This window comes from Acanthochromis polyacanthus, chromosome 8 (genome assembly GCF_021347895.1).
Source record: "Acanthochromis polyacanthus isolate Apoly-LR-REF ecotype Palm Island chromosome 8, KAUST_Apoly_ChrSc, whole genome shotgun sequence".
In the NCBI taxonomy this organism is placed as follows: Eukaryota; Metazoa; Chordata; class Actinopteri; family Pomacentridae; genus Acanthochromis; species Acanthochromis polyacanthus.
In genome coordinates, this window is record NC_067120.1 from 4,329,230 (window position 1) to 4,349,290 (window position 20,061).

Below are 20,061 nucleotides of genomic sequence, written 5' to 3' on the forward strand. Positions count from 1 at the left end.
TATTTATCTGTCTGGGCTGTGTTTGCTTTTTGTGTGTGCATCTGTTGCAGAAGTGGAAATGTTCCCTTTAACCATTTTGCCTTTAAAATGTTTTTTTTTTCACAGAAAATAAAAGCAGGGACTGAGTGTAGGAAATAGGAAGATCCTTCTTTTTTTTCTTCACAGAGCTCAGTATAGAGTAGAGCTGCAATGATTCATTTATTATTAAATCAATCACAAACTATTTTTGGAATTGATTATTTCATTTGGGTGTATTTTTATGAAAATAAATCAAATTCCTGCTTCGTAAATTTTATATCTATTTTATACTTTCTACTCTATGACAGTAAACTGAATATCTTTGAGTTATGGACAAAACAAGACATTTGAGGACGTGATCTTCGGTTTTGAGAAACACTGGCTGATGTTTTTCAGTATTTTGCTGACATTTAATAGACCAAACACCTAATGAAATAATCAAGAATATATCAACAGACTAACTGAGGATGAGAAGAATCTTTAGTTGCAGCATAAGTTGAAGGCGCTTGTCCGATTTGTTTGTATCTGTAATGAAAATGTCTTTAAAGCAGGAATGGAGCCAAGAGACCATAGCTACCACAGACTCATCGGGTCACCCCATATAACCTCACAGAGTGTTCCAAATGTACTCATAATCCTGGAATTACTTTCATTCAAATGCTATTTTCCTGTCCGACTTTTTTTGCAGAACCATCTCTCCACAGTTTCCCTACAGATGCTTTTTAGTTCAAGCTCTTGTACCAACTCCTAAAGGTTGTAGGATGAAAACTGTGTGGTGGAACTCTGAAAACGAGATGTACAAACTGCTGAATGATGCAAGACTGAACCAGAGCCTGCAGCCAAAAGAAAGAAACAAAAAGGCTGGGTGAAGACAAAATTGAAAAAACTAAACAAAACAAAAAGAACTGAAGCAGCCATGAAAAGTCTCATCTCTGAACACACATTAACAACAAAAACATAATGCAGAATGAATAATACACAGTTGCATGTCACAATACTACAAAACAGAACACTGAGCATGAGATACACAGAAAAGAGTACAGTAATTTTTAATTTAACTTTCAGAAGTGGGCAGATATGATAAGCTGTATTGATAGCCATTTATAATCGTTTCACAACATATAACTAAGATTTTGGGAACTATTTTTGAAAAGAAATGTGCTGAAAATGGGTTGGCAGGCCATTAAAAAAAAATACAAAAATTGTCATGCTAAAATTTCCCTAATATACAGTGGTGGAAAAAAGTTTTCACACACCCATAAAATTTTACACAATCTCATAAATTATCATGAAATATTTGTGTAAAAATCTTTTCGTGTTTCAAAGGTGTGACTGCATTAGACGGACACAAACAAATACAATTTTTTTTGTCGTTTGATTACATGAAAAACTAACAAAACTAAATTCTACCAAAAACCACAGAAAAGACTATTTACACTGCAGCAAATTACTTAAAAATGCACATTAAAAGGTAATTAAAGAAACTCTGAACCCCCCCTGGATGAGCCTTGGCCCCCCACTAACAAACATCTAGCTCCGCCTCTGCTTCACACACTTTGCTTTGGAGTTGCAGATCTCAGAGGAGCAACTGAAAGCAGCATCACTCACCTCACACACGTTTGATTACTGAGCATAACTCACAGCTCAATAAATGACTCTTAGTGGGTGTTAATTTCTGCCGGTAACGATGAACCGGCAGCTCGGACGGTCGGTGAGTGCAACGTGGAGCAGCGGGCCGCTTGTTGCGCAGCTCCCAGATCAGCTGGCAGCAGATGTGAGCGAGTTTTGTTGAGGCAGGCGTGTTGACAGCAGCAGTAAAGCAGCAGTGAAGGTAGGAAGCTGCAATATGCGACCAGATGCAGCCTGACATTGGAATGAATTAACCCACAGCACGTTTTCTAACCGGCACCGAGTAAAGGAGCGAAGTTGGCTCTCGAAAACCACTTTTTCCGCTTGATTACGAATTTTTTGGGGGCAAGATTTTCCCTCCACTCTCCCGGGAATCGACGATCCGGATTCTATATGATGAAGTTTAAGCCCAACCAGACCAGGACGTACGACGGTGAAGGGTTCAAGAGGAGAGCTGCGTGTTTGTGCTTCAGAAACGACTCGGAGGACGAGGTAAGGGCTTGAAGTTCAAGTGTTTGCAGGAGGAGAGGGCATTTATTCACAGGCTCTATTTTTGACACGCTGCACTCAGCCTGCTTTATCAGGTTCACTTTAATGGTGCGTTCACGTGTCCTGATGCCTTAGATCGAGGGTGCTGGCCAGAGAGGAGCATTACTTGGCTGAGGGGGTGTTTCTTCAGCCTGAACCCAGCAGGAGACCATCCTCCTTTTCAATTATAGTCCAGGAGGACACCAAGATAACCCATAATTCATAGAGGCACCATTATTGTGTCTACATGATCCATTGTCAGTGACACTCAAGAATTTATTTGATGACATGCGTCTGATGTTGAATGTGATTATAAACTTTAGTGCCGTGACCCATAAATACCCCCCTGTCATTATTAAATGTTGCATCTTCATCCCCTGAAAGAGGTTGTTTGTTTCCTGACCTGTGCTGGCATCAGCTGATGTGTTCACATTCATTCAGGACTCTGTTGCTGCTGCATCTGCACTAGTTTTGGCTTGTTGGGGAATGATTGCTGTAGCTTTTATCATGTTTGTTCATATTTAATTTACAATTAAGTTTTTGTTAGAGTTTAAAATCTCCTGGCCAAGAAGACACATTATTCTAAAGTTATAAAAGACTGTAAAACCAAACATGACAACCGTAGACATAGGATGAGAGTAATGCTCATTAACAACAGATAAGAGGTTAAATACACAAAACTACATCCATCTTAGGAGGAGCAGTTGCACCCTTCAGTTTCAGATCTTTAAATCAGAGCTTTGTGAGACAAAATCACAAAGTTGTACTCTTCCTGAATCTTATTCTGAGTTCAGAGCAGATCCTCAGTGCCCTGGATAGTATTTAGGTGAGAGAATTATAGCAGTAAGTGATAGAAAAATGCACAAATAAACCAGCAAGTTTACCCAGTAAAATATACCAGTGCTGCTTCCTCCATGAGCTTAACGAAGACGATGAGACCAAATTATAATGAGCTGGATAAAACACACACACGCACACACACACGCACGCACGCATGCACGCACGCACGCACGCACACACACACACACACACACACACACACACACACACATGTTTGTTTTTCTATACCGGTGGGGACTTACCATTGACTCCCATTCATATCTAACTCCTAACCCTTACCCTAACCCAAACCTTAACCATCACCAAATCAATGCCTAACCCTAAACAAACGTTTTTGCACTTTTACATTTTTATTAACAACAATATGGCCAAGAAAACGGTGTTGCCACCGGTGGGGACCTCATTTTAGGTCCCCACCGTAAGACAAGTCCCCACCTTTATAGCAAATAGTCAGGTCAAAGTCCCCACCGGACTAGCAGAAACAAGTACACACACACACACACACACACACACACACACACACACACACACACACACACACACACACACACACACACACACACACACACACACACACACACACACACACACACAGCATTTGGATGTCTCCATTGCCAATACCCAAAACAGCATTTTCCTGACAGCCCTATTTCAATAATAATCTCCTCCCAGCTTACTTTTTTTTTTTTTTTTTACAAAAGTCTGTCGTTTGTTTAATGAAGTCACCACATAATAAATCTGGAAGCAAGCTCTGGAAATGAGCATAAAGTTGGTTTTCCTGGCATTCAGAACCAACACTAAACCTTCCATTCATCCATTATCTATACACCACTTTATCCTCTTTAGGAGTCTCCAGTCTATCACAGGACTACATACACAGACAATCAATCACACAATTTAGAGTTACCAGTTAACCTCAGCATGTTTTGGACTGTGTGAGGAAGCTGGAGTACCTGGAGGAAAACCCACACATGCACAGGGAGAACATTCAAACTCCATGAAGAAAGATTCCGGGAAGGCCGGGACACGAACCAGAGATCTTCTAGCTGCATGGCGAAAGTGCAAACCACGACGCCAGTGTGTAGCCCACAACAAATCCTGCTGCTGTTTTTCAGTCTGGAGCTCATCAAGACTCTGCATCAGAAAGAGGCAGCTGAATACACCATACCTGTAAACAGCAAAAATATCAGCTATGATGCAACAAGTCGTGCAATTATATATTGACCCGGCTATTAATTGAAATCACGAATGTAATTCTGCTTCTGATAGCACATATTAACACATTTAGATACGACTAATTTTTCAGCAGCTGACGTTGAGCCTGAAAATAACCTTCTAAAGAGCATATAACATTATGTGTCAGACATTGTTTTCATCTGATGCTCCTCCGGTTAAAAGGATGTTTTATTTGGGCAATGATTAATACGTTGAGTTGGTTCTACACGGAGGGCAGGTGTCTCAGATCACAGCATGTCTGCCTAATGACGACAGTCCAGCTCAGGACCACATGTGATCGGAGGAGTTGTGGGGCTGAGTGGCTGTAACACAGTGTGCTAAACACCAAGTGACCTATCAGCTGCAATTTATAGAAACAAGGTGCAGGCACTTGCTGTCCCCTGACAGATTTGCTTTCCTGCTCCTTGTATCCTCTTCACTCCCTGTCACTGCCGCCTTTCATCGTGGCCTCTGTGCTGCTCATCTGTGACACTGAATGAGCTAAAAGTCGCTCTGATTGTTGGTGATGGTGCTGGAGGATGATGAAATGGTGTCATGCTCACATATGTCTTATTCTCACCGTGTTTGTTTTTGACTTCATGTGGTAAGCTATCCGTCCAGTCTGCATGTCTGGTTGACAGTCACTTCCTGAGCATGTCAGCTGGAGGCCAGAATAACAGGAACAGGTAATGGAGGAGGTGAATGTAGGGTAAATGGTAGTTATGAGGATTTCACAACATAGACAAAGCTTCTACGGATTCCTTGTCATTGCACCAAAAAACCCATTATTATTATTATTATTGAACGCTAGGTTTTCTCTTTCTGTCATCATCGTTCTGTAGCTGCCTTACAGAATGCTGTAAACGTGCTGCTGTACAAAACAAATCTGTCTGATGTTTCCAAATCTGTGACTTTAGCTGATTCATATGGTTCCAATCATGATCACAATAGTGAAAGATACAACGACTAGCAGTAAATTCGTAATATCAATGCTGATATTTGGTGTTTTTTTCCCAATTATCACTGCTGGTATTTTTATTGACCTACTTCAGGTCTAATGCAGCCTCCTCTCTCTGTCTGTTATCCCTCTGTGGTCTCAGAAATGCCTCTGAAGCTGAGACAAAACAAACCAGGAAATTAGCTACTCTCACAGTGACTAATGCTATGCTAACAGCTAGCAGCTAAATTGGAAGGCAGTGACAGATTAACCAGAAGCAGAACCTAGAAAACAATAATTAATAATGCTTTAAGATATGGACCTTAGTAGGCAATTAAAGTGATAGACCAGTGGAAACTCAAAGAATAGAGAAGAACAGCAGACGTAACTGCTGGAGACAAACTGATCAGTCTAAGTCAATCCCACATAAACAGAGGAGAGTTTAATCACTCCTATTTCTATATTTTGCATATTCACTTATGGTTACCCTTATTAATTAAAAAGTCTAGTTATGAATGACAGGTTCTTTGCTACCACATGCTGTTAAAATATTACATTTACTGTATATCGGTTCCAAATATCAGTTATTGACTTTTCTTGATTACCAATAATTGGCATCTGTATCGGCTCTAAAAAGAGAAAACATGTCGGCTAATCAATACAATAGATACCCCAGTATGGCCAAGCAATCCTGAGAAGAGCCTTATAAGTTAATTTAGTTAGTTTTTGATAATCGTTACCTCAGATTTATTATTTTTTATAACAGATTTTATACAGTTATGGAGTATGTTCATGTCAGAATAGCATATTTTGACTGAACTGACACCCAAGACTCTTGAGATCCAGTCTGAACACAGAGCTGAAAAGTGTAACAATAACAGTAATTCATATTATTCTGGCAAATCATTTGGGGAAAAAATGTATATGAAACTTTTAGTTCTTGCGTCAAGATAGATCCTTCATGTAGCACATAATGAATAAATCTTCTGTCCACATTGAATCGGACGGGTTGTGATGAGATTGTGATGAGATTGTGTTGATGTTGAGGATGTGCCCACTCCTCGCTCTGAACTCTCTCTGAGGTGTGCGCTGCCCGTCGAGGTCATTAACCTCCTCTGCTAAGCTCTTTTGTTTTCATACGGAGAAGTAACTGCTGATCCAGTGGTTTTATTTGAAAAGCCCCTGTGGCTGCATGCGGCTAGCTGTGTACGTGCGAGTGCCTGCGTGTTTCTCATGACGTTTGTGTGAAATTGCGCATGCATGTGTGCGTGTTGTGTGCATTTGTGCCAGTGAGGCAGCTGGCAGTGATCCTACAGTCCACCAGGGGCCCTGCACAGATAGTTTAATGGGCAGGGATTCAGAGGAGACTCATCACGCCTCTCATCCTCTGCAGCTATTAATTTGCCACTTCGTCACCCACCACTGTGCAGAAAACTCTGCACAATGCTTTAATGTGACACACCCTGTAACACTGCTGCTGGGCATTAAACACACTAGTGCAGCCTTATGTTTGTAGGAACTTTAGTTCACTTTGTAGAGGTCTGTTTTTACTTCATCTATAATCTGCTGTGACTCAGTATATTGAGTCCATTTGAGAACATAAAAACTTGTGGTGAACACTTTTCATTTGCACTGTATTGTAGCTTAGTTGAAAGAAACATTCTCTTTAACATCATTTTTCTGTCACAGTCCAATAGTTGCATGCAGCACAGCTAATGCCTCGTTACTCTTTGATTTACAATTGCATTATAAGTTGCAGAATAGTGCAACAAATGGGCTAAAATTCTTATTCTGCAAGTCTTGCTGAGTGTCTCCTGCAGATTCAGGTCACTGAATGAGATATCACATGACAGTGAAATTACTTGCACCTTCCAACTTAGCCTGTTATCCACGCATAAATATTGACAGAGCCGCCAGTGTTAAAAATAAGTCATGTGGTCTCTGGAGGGTTTGTAAATGCAGGAACGGAGAAAGAGCCACACCTACATGCATTTAAGTATTTATTTCAACCATCCGAGGCCTATAAACAGGACCTCTTTTCTGAGTTTTAGGTTGTAGTTTTATAGCGCGGTAATTCTTGATAAAGCTGATGACTATAAAAAGCTCTGCTTGCATTGAGACGCTGAATGAAGTTCTTTCTGAGTCTCTAAAGTTTCTTGTGGGTTTCGTCTTCCTGGTTTGACCCGGTTAGAGAATGAGTTACAGCAAAGTGTCGCACAGCATGAAGTTTCACTCATCGCAGTCATTTCTGTGCAATTGAGACCATCTTTGGTTACAGTTAAGATGTTATCATTAGTGCTCTGCACAAATCTGCTGTGCTTCCACTATCGGGTCTCAGCAGGAATGCAGACACATCTTCGCACCGTGTAACCTCAGCTGGGACAGTTGTGTTTGACTGGAGTGTTAAGTATGCAAAGAGCTGATTTTGGATGCTGGTTTTTAATCAGCCTGTGAGAGGAGAGAATTAGTAAGCTGCACGTGTCTCAAGACAGGATTCAGAAAGTCCTCACACGTGGGCTTAATGTGGGTCAGTGTGATGCCAGATAGGGTTCAGGGTCAAGTGACTGCATCACTAAAGGGGCACCGTGCTCAAAAAACACCAAACTGCACGAGTGTGAGGTCAGTTAAATATAGTGTGTGGCTTCAGGTTGATTCTTTGGATTAGTCTGCTGATTTTTCAGTTATACTTCATGATGTTTTTAATGTGTTTTCATTGGGAATCTAAAGGTGGCTGCACTGAATGAGTTTTTTTCCTTATTCCTACATTAAAAGCACTTAAAAACAGATTGATGCATAAAACACCACGCTGGTGACTCTCATTCCCTTATTTTTATGATGTGTCGAGGAGTTTGACTTGCAGAGCAGCCCGTTGCATACCGCACTCATGTTACATTAAGAAAATGAAGTTAATGATTGGCATGATGTGCGAGATGTTCGCTATACCAAAGAGCACCTCGCTTGACCGTCACCAGGCAGCTAGGTGACTGTTGTCGTTATCTTTTTTCGCACCCTAAACTCGGCTACAAACGCCTGACGGAGGCCTCTGTCCTTGGCAGGTGCTGCTGGTGAGCAGCAGTCGACATCCAGACCAATGGATCGTGCCTGGAGGAGGAATGGAGCCTAACGAGGAGCCCTGTGGAGCCGCCGTCAGGGAGGTTTACGAAGAGGTGAGCTTATCCTGCAGACACACAAGCTGTTTAACTATAGATGGCAAACAACTTATGTCACAGCCTAACATTTTCCAAAGAATGTAAAGAAAGAGATTTAACACATTTCACAGAATTGGCAGCAGCTATCTGAGACTTGGAATTTGCTTGAGATGGGTCATTTTTCACGGGCTCTAGTCAACCAATGCTAATATTGATCGACTAAAACTGCACCTTCTCTTCAACCAATTGATTCATCACAGCAGCTAAAACACAAAAATCTGCACATTACCTGGTGATGAACTAAATCAGCCACAGCATGCTGAGTGCACTCTACCTGCTAGTCAAATTACTGTGGAGGAATTATAAATAAACATGCAAAGTTTGTATTTGTGGAGTCTGAAATCATTTTAACCTTGTTGGTTTATAATGACGATAACAACAGACTCAGAGCAGCACTTACCCTTATTTATATGATTCCTGAATATAGAACTATATCAGCTGATGATTCTAGCAAAAAAAAATGTTGGGGAAATGCAAAACAGACAAGTTGGCTGACTGTGTTTTAGATGGTTGCTGAGCTGTGATATGCAAACTCATCTAAGATTACGGTCAACTGTTGGGGTGTCTTTTTTTATCAATTACTTTGGAGCCAAATCTAAGTAAAAGTTGAGTTGATGTTCAATAATTTAGATTTAGTAGCCTCCATTAGGTTGGGTGAGTTCAAATTTGTGAAGAAAGCAGGCAATCAAAAGTTGATGCGGCGCCTTTCTCCTCACAAAGTATGACTCATGATGAGGGCATAGAGACCAACCGATCAGCCGGTCAACCTACAGATCTACATATTTCGAAGCCGTGTTTATATCTGAAATAGGTATAATACTGTCCTATGATAATAAGAAAAGGAAAATGAACTTTATTGTTTGTGTGCTTCTTCAATTGTGGGAATTTCGCGTGAGCTGTTTAGATCAGCTGATGCTTTCACCAGCTATAATGTTGTGAATTCAATAAGTGTGGTGTGGAAGTTTATTTGCAAAGAAGCAGATGTTGGAATTTCCCACTAACACATGGATTTGTTGATACGCACAACTCAGGAGTGCATTGCCAAGTCAGTACAGCTATCGATGTATAAAAAAAATAGGCTAAGATTACAATTACTGTGATTTACAGTGTAGAGAAAGCCTGCAAAACCACTGATATGATCCTTTAACCTACATGACATCTGCAAAAATTGCTGTGTAATTGTAATTACCAGGTCAGCCTTGCATACTCTGAAGATAATTTACACAGCTGTATTTTCAGTTTGATAGGCTGCAGGCGCAAATGATCATAAACCGGGAGTGACCACAGTAAACCACTGACAGCAGTGTCATCGCTGTTCACAGTTTGAAATACCCCTGCTGTTTTACATGAAAAATCTGGACGAGGCACAGAACTATTTGGCGACGGTGCGTAAATGGCCGGTTAATTGTTCTGTGGTTTAGTAAAGTAGGTTGCTGGTTGCTGGCCAGAGTGTTTACAGCGGAGTGAGCTGTGAGCTTCTGCTGTGGATAGAAGTGTGCTGACAGCCTTGAAGTATGGCAGTGACATTTGGGAAGGGTTTCCAGTTACACACATCCTGCGCCTCACGTACCAGACGTGTACCTGGATATAGACGAGCTGCGAGCCGCCCGCTGTGCCAAGTTAACAATTAAAATCGTAATGTTTAATCCCCTGCTGTCAAGTGCAACACATCAGCCGGCGTCAGCGACACGCCAGCGATAGTTTTATTTTGTGGAAACGTGTGAGATTCATCAGTCCTATTAGGAAGTTATGAGCTGTTTAAGGAGTTATTTTTGAATAGGCACTTGTGCTTTCAAGTCTGACTGCTTCTGTCATCTTAGAAAACAAATCAAAGAACATGTTCTGATGAGGATTGAATTTTTTCAGTTAAAATCATGTTGATTTCTGCAGTATTAGTACAATAGTTGTGTGAAACTGCATTTGTCTCTGTCTTTTGTTGGGGTTCCAGATGTGATGGTTCAAAAAAGAGAAGACAAGTCTGAAATATGCCTCGCATACCATTACTGTCCACTGACTTACATCTTCCACACTTCAGTACCCTCTTCCCACCCCACAGAGACTCAAGACACTCTAGTAGAAGAGTGTAAGAGTCACTTCCTTCATTTGGATGCAGGAAGTGATATCTTAAACAGTTTTTCATTGAATATCCTTTTATTTTGCTAGATGAAGTTGCCACTGGGGTCTAATCTTTTGTGTTTGTGAGTAAAAAGGTTGAGATAAAACTCCTCTACTAATGACACATCTTCTTAGGGTGTTGTGTATTTATGAGCTTCACCTCCTGAACACCCGACTCTCCTTTACTCACTGTGGGGTCATTTTTCACTGAAATATAAAGTCCCACTCCTTTACGGAAACAACACAGCTGTGGCTAGAAGCAGAAGGAACTCAAACATGTCTTCTGTGAATTCTGACGAAGTTAGATTGCCATAAATCACATATATAAAAAAGATACTAAAGTTCTTCGATAACATATTTTATAGTGGAATCAACATGTAGATCTTTTTTTCAAAGTACCCACAATTTTAAAAAATGGGGCCTTCCCATAGTATAGATAATTTACCACTTACATTTTGATTTTGTGTAAACACTGCCTGCAGTTCAACCCAGTTCAGCCAGAAAGTTGCAGAATTTTTGTCATACGACTGTTGGCTGCATGGACTGTATATAAAGATGGACGTAGCATCTGGCTCCAAAATTGAAGCCCACCTGGAAGTGTCAAAAACTTGCAATATCACGCCGTCCGCTAGGGTTGACTCCAAAAAGCTTTTGCTCCATAGACCCCAATTCATCACCAGAAAAAATAAAATTTGATAGACTGATTTTCTACAGCTCAGGATTTTTTTCCCGTTAGTTTTCATGGTCAAAATGAGAGATCAGTTAGCCGATCTTAAAATAAATCAATACTGAATTTTAAATAAATTGTTAAAGTTGGCGGAGCAAGGGGGCGTGGCTATACTTGATAGACAGTCTTGACTGGAATGATTGACAGATCCTTTAGGGCGAGGCTTTCAGCAGTCTGGCTTCAGTCTGGCCCGCCCATAGACTGGTCCTGCCCCTAATTGCTCTCCGGTCCAGCCTGTTTGATGACGCCTTTTACATCACTGGCTCCAAAAAATCCAAAATGGCGACCAGGAAGTAGCAAAATCCGGGCTTCATTTTCTCGACGTTGAAACCAACGGGTGATGTCACGGTTAGTTCATGCCTGGTTGGCTGCAGGTCAATTAGTAATAGCTCTACGGCTGTGTCGAGGAGCACAGAATTTTTGGGTTTTTGCAGAATTTGGTTCCAGCAAATGCTTTGTTTTTGTTAAATTGTTAGGTCAGACTTGTCTAATAAAGTGGTTTTGATGAAATATCATGATTGTAAGTTCAGATTTAGATAATTTTCTCTATGAAACCAGAAGTCAGACATGAGAAGTTCAGGGACAGTTTTGAAAGTTGAAAATGTGAGGATTGTTTACATTTTTATAGTTACTGACTTTTTGATAAATGATGTAATTTCCGTGTTTTACTATAAAAACAACATTCTATCGGCAAGTTATGGGGTTCAGAGGGTTAAATTATCACAAGAAAAACAACAAAGATGTTTTATTATTTAGGACAGTTTTGTAATTTTGTATTTACCCACTCATCATCTTGATCTAAACCTACTCGCTTTAAGATTCTGTGCAAGTTAGGAACCAAAGCTGAAGATATCATTGAGCTGGTGATGTTTCCACAGTTGGGTTCAGTGGCGTCCCTCCTCTAAAGTAACTCTGTACCAAACTGTGCATAAGCAGAAATGGATCCGAACTCGTGCATCGTACTCAAGTTAAGTCCCTTTTGTCTCGTCACTCTGTCATTCGCACTATGTTTAGGCCTACCTGGTCATCTCTGCTATGCTGTCTCGTAGACACGTGGTACTGAGCCGCTGGATTTCCTGCCCTAAATTAGAAAAATGTTGACCTGAGAATATCCAAGCACGTTAGGACAGAGACAAGCTGTTCTTACTACCAGGCCACAGGCTCTCGCTGCGCTATAGCAGTATGAGCCTTTAGTTTAGTAAATGTATCACTCCTGATGTGCTGAAGTAAATAAAACAACTCAATAAAACTCAAGTGCCAGTACATTAAATAACTTTGTGTTGTCTTCATGTCTGCAGGCTGGTGTGAAGGGAAAGCTTGGCAGACTACTCGGCATTTTTGAGGTATGTTTATTAGAATATCATAGAAACAAGTTGTAGCATTCAACACTATATAAAAAATACAGAAATATGGCAGTTATGACTGTTTATATGGAAGTTTTGCATGCATTGTGTTCGCCACAGCTGCTGTCAGTGATTTAAACTCCATCTAAACCTTTGCAGCACAATCAAGACAGAAAGCACCGGACTTATGTCTACACCCTCATAGTGACAGAGATGCTGGAAGACTGGGAGGACTCTGTCAATATTGGTATGCATCTGTGTCCCTGTTTGTCCCTTTAAAAAAAAAAAATCTTCCTTGTGTGAAGTGCGTGACCTCAGAAGCTAATTTTGGCTCCTTCACCAGAAATAAGTTCTTGTAGGCATCTGGCATAATTGTCCACCATCCTCTGAAATCAGCTTTTTTTTAGCAATTTTGACCACTTCAATGTAAAACTCAGTCAGCTGCAAGATGTTTGAGGGGTTTCATGCATGTTCTGCCTGTTTGAAACCTCCCCGCAACATTTCAGCGGGATTCAAATCTGGACTTTAACTAGACCATTCCATGACTCTCAAGACATTCCTTGTTGGATTTGCAAATGAAAGCAACCCAAAACCAAAACATTTCCACCAATGTGATGCTGTCTTTGGTCTGCACGAACATGTTAGCTGTTAATGTGACCAAACAACTCTGTCTTTGCTGCATCTGTACAGTGTTCCAACATATCTGCTCTTTTCCCATATATTTGTCTACAAACTGTAGTTTTGCTGCAGTGTTCTTTTTGGACAGCAAAGACTTTTTTTCCTGGCACAACTTTGTCACAGGTCAAAGAGCCACTTGCAGATCTTGTGGTAAAATTTTCAGCTCCTTGCCAACTTTTATCATTTTTAAATAAGTTTTTTTTTCTTTACTCTGCTCTGCATTAGCTGAGGACTTCAGCGCTTCAAAATTGACAATCACTTGAAATCTACGCCAATTGGAGATGATTTCTGTTCCAGTGGAAAGATTTTGTTTCAAATTACTTGGAAATCTTTTTAAATTTCTTGCCAGACTCATCAGCAACCACAGCTTTGTGTCTCAAACCTCTGAAAGCTCTTTAGCTGCACATCGTTACACACTAATCTCACAGAGTTTAGACACAGTTAGATAAATAGTCTATTCTCCCTGGAAGTGATGACTACAAAAACACAACACACCATAAGAAGCATAAAAAAACAAGAACCCAGAGCAACAGCTAAACATGACAAGCTGCTCGTCTGTGTGTGTCAGTGATGGAACATTTTTATTTTGAATTTCCAAATCATGGTTACAACCTGCGTACTCCTATCTAATGCTAGTTTCTTATTGTCAATGCAATGAAATGTTAATATCATACTACAGAGAGACAGGAGCAGCAGCTTGTTGCGAATCAAACTTCTCCAAACTTCTATTTTTACAAAGTTCTTCGTCCATTTTCACACTCCTACTTCTCAGGTGAAGTCCCTATTATTTCATCACGTATGCAGTTATGAGAAGATATCTCTACAACCAGTGTTTTATTATGAGAAACATATACAAAGAATATAATATTCCAGTTCTTTTCCCTCAAATTAAAGACAAAATCTGCTGTTTTGTAGAGGCCCAGTCGGAGTGAAGAGTTTTACTTTAAGTAGGGAAGCTGTGGAATGACATCAGACGAGCCATTCCCATCACAACGACTGGTCCAAAAAAGCCTCCTGAATGTTATGCTGGTCTGATTTGCAGACTTTTTGATTTGATTACTGCTGTCAAAGGAGGTTTGACTGGTTATTAAATCCCATAATTCCCCTAAAACAGTAAATGTTTGATAGGTGCATTCAACAAAAACAGCCAGATCACATTCAATTTTCAGTTAATGCAGAAAACCAGGTAGATCCCAAAGGTCCACACACAATTCCATCATGCAGTCTGATCTTTACACCTTTTAATACAGATATCACATCCTACTATTTGTTCTAAGGGGCCTATTCAAAGGCTACATTTATTTATGCTGTAAAGAGCCTTTGGAGCTCTCAGTCTCATGACATGTGGTGGACTTTTCTCTGTTTAGAATGTAATTAAGCCCCCTCAGTCAACTGCAGGAAGGTAAATTAAAGGATCTCCTTGTGGAGATTTCCAATACACAAAGTTTCTGTTTACGTCCAGAGTTCCTCACTGAAACACTTGGTGTGTATTCTTGAGGTCTAAAAATGCCCAAATTGAGACTATATCCTTCTTAATAAACACCTGCAAAGCTACTTCATAGGATATATCTGTAACATGGTGAAATGTAAAACTTTTGGTGCCTGTTTTCCAGCTTCCAGTCGTCTTCTTCCTTGCCTTTGCTGATTCATTGCTTCTTTGTGTGTTTCTGCCACCAGCTGTTGTTCAGTGGAACTGCATGAAGTATGTGGCATGAATTTGTATAGTCTCCCACTGTACGCTTATATTCTCTACTGTTTATTCATTATGCAATCAAAACAGGCCTATACCGCTCCTGGTGGTGAAAAACTCCATGCATGCACATTTGTGCATATATCATATTGTTGCATACTATGACACACATCATAATATCTCTGTGCACAAGAACACTAGGGTTATTTGGACTGTTCAAACTAATTATTTTTTTTCTTGTCTATAGAAGACTTTTTGATGTGTTTAGATTATTAAGGGCAAAAATGTAGCACTACTGACAAGCAAATCACAGCAGAGGCTGCGAGCTTGTATTTAAAATTATGCTCAAAATGACGTCATAAAAACTAAAGCGAGGAAGAGCCCCAATCATCACTTTGTCAACTGAGTAACTAGAACACAGACATTCATCAATGAAGTCCAGACACTGGACCCACAGTGTCCACAGTCTTAAAATACTGAGAGGAAAAAATGTGACAACGATTTGTTTCCTCTCTTAAATCCACATTAGTTAACCATGTCTATATAGGTGCGCTATCGGAACATTCATATTTTGTCCTGTTTTGCTCTCACAAACATGAGAAACCTAATTTACATGTCAAATCTAATTCACAATAAAAATAAGAATTCCTTTTCCCCCCTTTGCTTATTTCTGACCTCATCATGCAGTAAAGCGTCTGATACTAACTTGGATTATAAAAAGGTGTGTGACTGCTATTCAAGTGTTATATTTTGAATCCAATACTTATCTGGGAATACACAAACTCCTAACACAAACTATTTCTAACTGCTCTGGAAAATGTGGTTGTGATCTTTTATTCCCTTCACCCACAGAAATTGAGTTCAGGCTGCTCAGAAGGGGGAGGAATGTTTACTGTGCCCAGTTGTTTTCCAGTTATCATCACTCAGCTCAGCCCCCCTCCTTATTTGTCCTCTCCTGCCCTGCGCTGAGCAGAAAGCGTTTGGCACGACTCCTCTAATTTACTCTCCGCTTCTGCTGGTTGAACGTCCCCCTGACACCATCTTCAGATTGTCTAAGGCCATGCAGAATTCCTCAGTTTGGATTTAAATGGGATGAGTCTGAATAAAGCATAAATAAGTTCCAGCTGATGTTTACTGGATGCATCGTTTTTATGGAAGGGTTTGGTGACGTGGGGGCTTCATAAACACCAACTGAGGTATGTTCGTTTCCACTCTGACTTTGGTGCTGCAACCTGTGCTGCTGTGGCGTCTCATGTTCTGCTTTAGCAAACTGTGCAGGTTGGGCAAACGCTCACTGATTATTCGGGGATAAAGAAACTTGGCAAATTAATCTCAATCATTTGTCAGATTAATTCAAATTAAACGCCAGAAGGCAGCACAAGACCAGGATTTTTTTTAAACCATAATACATTTCACAGTGGTTTATCTGATACGTCCAAGAAAACTGAAAAATGATCAGCAGTTTCAAGGAACAATTTAGAGCTTACTTTTGCGAGCAATTTATCAACTGAAACCCAGAAATTTCCCACAAATTTGATGGCTGACTGTTCAACATGAGAAACAGCAGCCAGTGAATATTTGTGAAAGGAAACAATGACCAAGATCTGTTGTGTAGGACTAGATGAGACACCTAAGACTCTGTGGGATGGTCCAGTGAGTGAGGGCATCCTCTGGGTTATCAAGTGGGCGCCCTCCTTCTTCGGTGTTTCGCTGATAGGCCTACGACACCTCCAGAAGGTTTCACCAGTGAGTCCCAGCATCCCAGGTTCACCCCCTAGACGCCATCTACTCACTTGAAGGCCCAGGTGGAGTCCTTTTTCTTTATCCACAGCCACTGACTTCCCTTTTCAGCAGCTCTGGAGAGGTCCTTGATCGCCTTCACGAGTACTCCCATCTTCTGGAGAAGCCTGGGTGTCGAGGTGACTACAAATCCTCTGCAGCCTTACTTCGACTGGTCGGACCCTCACCTTCCGGCCTCCATATACTTCAGCTTCTTGCGCTCATAGGTCTCCTCTGCTGAGCTCACCCAGGTCACTGTGAGGTCGAGGATGTATATGTGGCTAAATGAAGCTGACTGTAGCACCAGGTCTGGCTGCAGGTTGGAGGAAACAGAGCTTTTGGTCCAAGTCTACCAGCATCCTCCAACTGCAAGCCCTTCATAACTGCCCATTATCTGGTCTTGAGGTAGTGAGACAGGCTCGGCCTTCACCCTACCGGACAAATGTTGTTTCTCGCCATCATGTCGACATGGTTGGAAGGGCGTTAACACTCATCTGCCGTGTTTCCAGCACTAGTGCCAGACACTTCAGCACCTGATTGTGTCGCTAGGTGTGACGGCCTTTAGCGTTACTAACCATAACCAGAGTGAAGGTCTCCAGCCTGTCATTTCAATCCCCTTCACTTCTGCAAACAACAATATCCAAATTAGCTACACACTGAAAATGGCATGTTCTGACACACGGTTGGATTGTGCAATAAGGCAGGCTCTTTTGTTTCATCAATTACCGATTTTAATGACTGAGCTCACCTACTCATGACCAAATGTTCCAGCAAAGCAAATTTCCCGTGACACTATTTTGCAGGGACACTGATGCTGCATCCTGGTATTAATGCTCTTTTGAATCCTGATATCAGGCATGTTATCTTTTTAAAATGACCAAAATTACAACATTTTTCAGAGCCAGAAAGTGTAAGAATTGAATCATAGGATTTTAAATTTTCCAGCGATCTTTAAACTACCCATCGGCGATGTGCAGTTCCATCAGCAAAATTTAACAACGAAATTGTAATAGTAAATCAAAATTGCTTTATTCTACATGTCTCATTTAAAAATTCTTTAAAGCAAACTGTTCCAGCCGGGTATTGTATTTAAAAACAAAAAACTTTGACTGATTGCATCTCACTGATTTGTGACCAACAGTCATGTGACAAAAATTCAGAGACTATTCAGCCGAACTGGGTTGAACTGCAGGCTGTGTTTACTCCAAGAAGTTAGGATACCAGTAGGGAAACAAATTAAAAATGTATCTATTAAAGAAAAAGGTCAAGAGCAGGTTTTGCTTTAAAAAATGTAGGACATGTTGAGTCCAGTTTTTGTCAAATTTCTCAATAAAATAATCAAATAAATGTGATGTTTGGGATGTGCTGTTTGTATAGAGGTATTGGACTTCACATTGCAGTGAATTAAAATGTCACAGGAGCAAAACACGCCAGAGTTCAGCGTGTTAAAGAAATACAAACAAATGAGAGCGTTTCTTTTTCCCTCTGTGTAGTGGAATGATGTTGGGTACAGTCAGACCATTCTACAGCACTGACGGAGTGCTACAGACCATGAACAATATGTTTTGTCATTAGCCATGAACTAAGTAGAGGTGTCATTGAACACAACAGTGAACCCTTACCTGTTTGCTAGTGTAAACCTTATGCTAACAGCTTTTCTTGAATGTTCTCACAGGAAGGAAGAGGAAGTGGTTCAAGGTTGACGAAGCCATCAGGGTGCTGCAGAGCCACAAGCCTGTCCACGCCGAGTATCTACGCAGACTCACGGACACCTGCAGTCCCACCTGCAGTCCTGCATGCAGCCCGACTAACGGCAACGCTCCGAGATCCCCAGTGATGGACAACGACGCACCTCACTGTGTTGTTTGCTCCACGCAGGGCTCAGATCTGGTCAACAGATAGGAGCTTCACCATCAGCAGGCAGCAGGCAGTTCATCAGAGAGGACATATAATCTGAGAATGACTTTGATTACCAATGCAGCCTCTGCATATGTACAAAATGAACTCCTTGGAATTGAGCTGAACTCCATTTGAAGTGGGGGTGAAGAGTGCCAAAACGTCTTCCACATGTATTTAAGAGTTTTTACGTATATTTTTTAACAATCATCACCAGCTAACGCGTCTCTTTAAAGCTTTAGACGGATTCTCTTGGTGTGCTGCTTATGCAATCCTCTGGTCCTTTTTAGTCTTACATGCTGAATATTTGACTGGCAGTGCACACAGTGTGTTGGTGGTTTCCTGGAGGCCGATACTGGGAAGTGTTGGCTCTAAGAGGAAGCCCTTTTCCCGCAGTGACTCAGTGCCAAATAATGTCCTTCTGCAAGAAGAGTAGCTACAAGTGTGTGAATCCTTTCATTACGATTCAGTTTTTTGTGATTTTTGTTTTTTTGGTGGAGGTTATGCCTGGTGGGGAATTTTGCATTAAGAGGGTTAGGGTAGAGTCTACTTCGATGCAACAAGTGTGAACAATGTTGCTCCGCCTGTAATTACCACCTTTGAAGTGCACACAGTGTCATCTCTAATCACTGGTAACATTGAACTCTGTAATAAAGATTAGGAGAAATGTGCACACCACCCACCACACTGAGATGAAGCCTTAAATAATCTGGCCTCAGACATCCTTCAGTGTGTATTTATGTGATGTATATTGTCAGTTCATATTGTGAGAACTGTAAAACTGAGCAAGTTACAGATGATTGCTACTAATATAAGCTTTTCTATAGTGGAATCAAACTCCAGACAGACAAAGAAAGACACTACAAACACACACTGTATCCAAAACAAATAGTACAGAGACATGTTATTTCTTAATAACACATCCTCAGACTATTAAGTGCATTTGGCACAATATGGAGGCCTTGGTTTTATGGGAGAGTTGGCATCGTGTTTTCGTCTGATTCTTGTAAGTGCCTTCACAAATACGACACTAAATTATGTTTAATTTTTAGCTTACAGCACCGACTTGAAGCACTACGGACGGCCTTTTCTGAAACAAGCCTCTTATTTTTTCAGCTTGGTAAGGATTGAAATTAAAGGATGTTCATGTAAATGTGGATTTGATACATATGAATGTACAGCATTTAGAGTGCCCTGGCTGAAGTTATTTATGTTTCATCATGGTTGGTGTGTAGACCAGCCTTTTTTTTGGTAACAATCTTAAAAAGAGTGGTACAAATTATGTGATCATTTCACTGAATTTGACTGGCTGTCAGTTGCCAAAATTGGAAAGATCACCATTTTTCTATTTGTGTGTGTTTGACTGGAATATTCTGCTGTGCACCATTTTGTTGTATATAAAACATTTAAATAAAAAAATGTTATAATTCTTATTTTCGCAGTTTTTCAATCAGAGC

General features: G+C 40.7%; 1 protein-coding gene across 1 annotated transcript; it reads left to right on the forward strand.

Moving 5' to 3' along the window:
- Window positions 1–1,568: 1,568 nt before the first annotated feature.
- nudt4a (nudix (nucleoside diphosphate linked moiety X)-type motif 4a) lies at window positions 1,569–20,037 on the forward strand. The gene is made up of 5 exons (XM_022200550.2): window positions 1,569–2,139; window positions 8,224–8,334; window positions 12,517–12,561; window positions 12,721–12,808; window positions 18,384–20,037. Exons 1-5 carry the CDS (start codon window positions 2,041–2,043, stop codon window positions 18,608–18,610), a joined length of 570 nt encoding a protein of 189 aa, XP_022056242.1. The 5' UTR covers window positions 1,569–2,040; the 3' UTR covers window positions 18,611–20,037.
- Window positions 20,038–20,061: the final 24 nt, after the last annotated feature.

Bases quoted from the DNA above. Each gene is read 5' to 3' on its own strand.
- nudt4a (XM_022200550.2), top strand. From the start codon at position 2,041: ATGATGAAGTTTAAGCCCAACCAGACCAGGACGTACGACGGTGAAGGG. The intron at 8,335-12,516 runs GTGAGCTTATCC...TCATGTCTGCAG, and splicing joins TCAGGGAGGTTTACGAAGAG to GCTGGTGTGAAGGGAAAGCT. The intron at 12,809-18,383 runs GTATGCATCTGT...ATGTTCTCACAG, and splicing joins GGAGGACTCTGTCAATATTG to GAAGGAAGAGGAAGTGGTTC.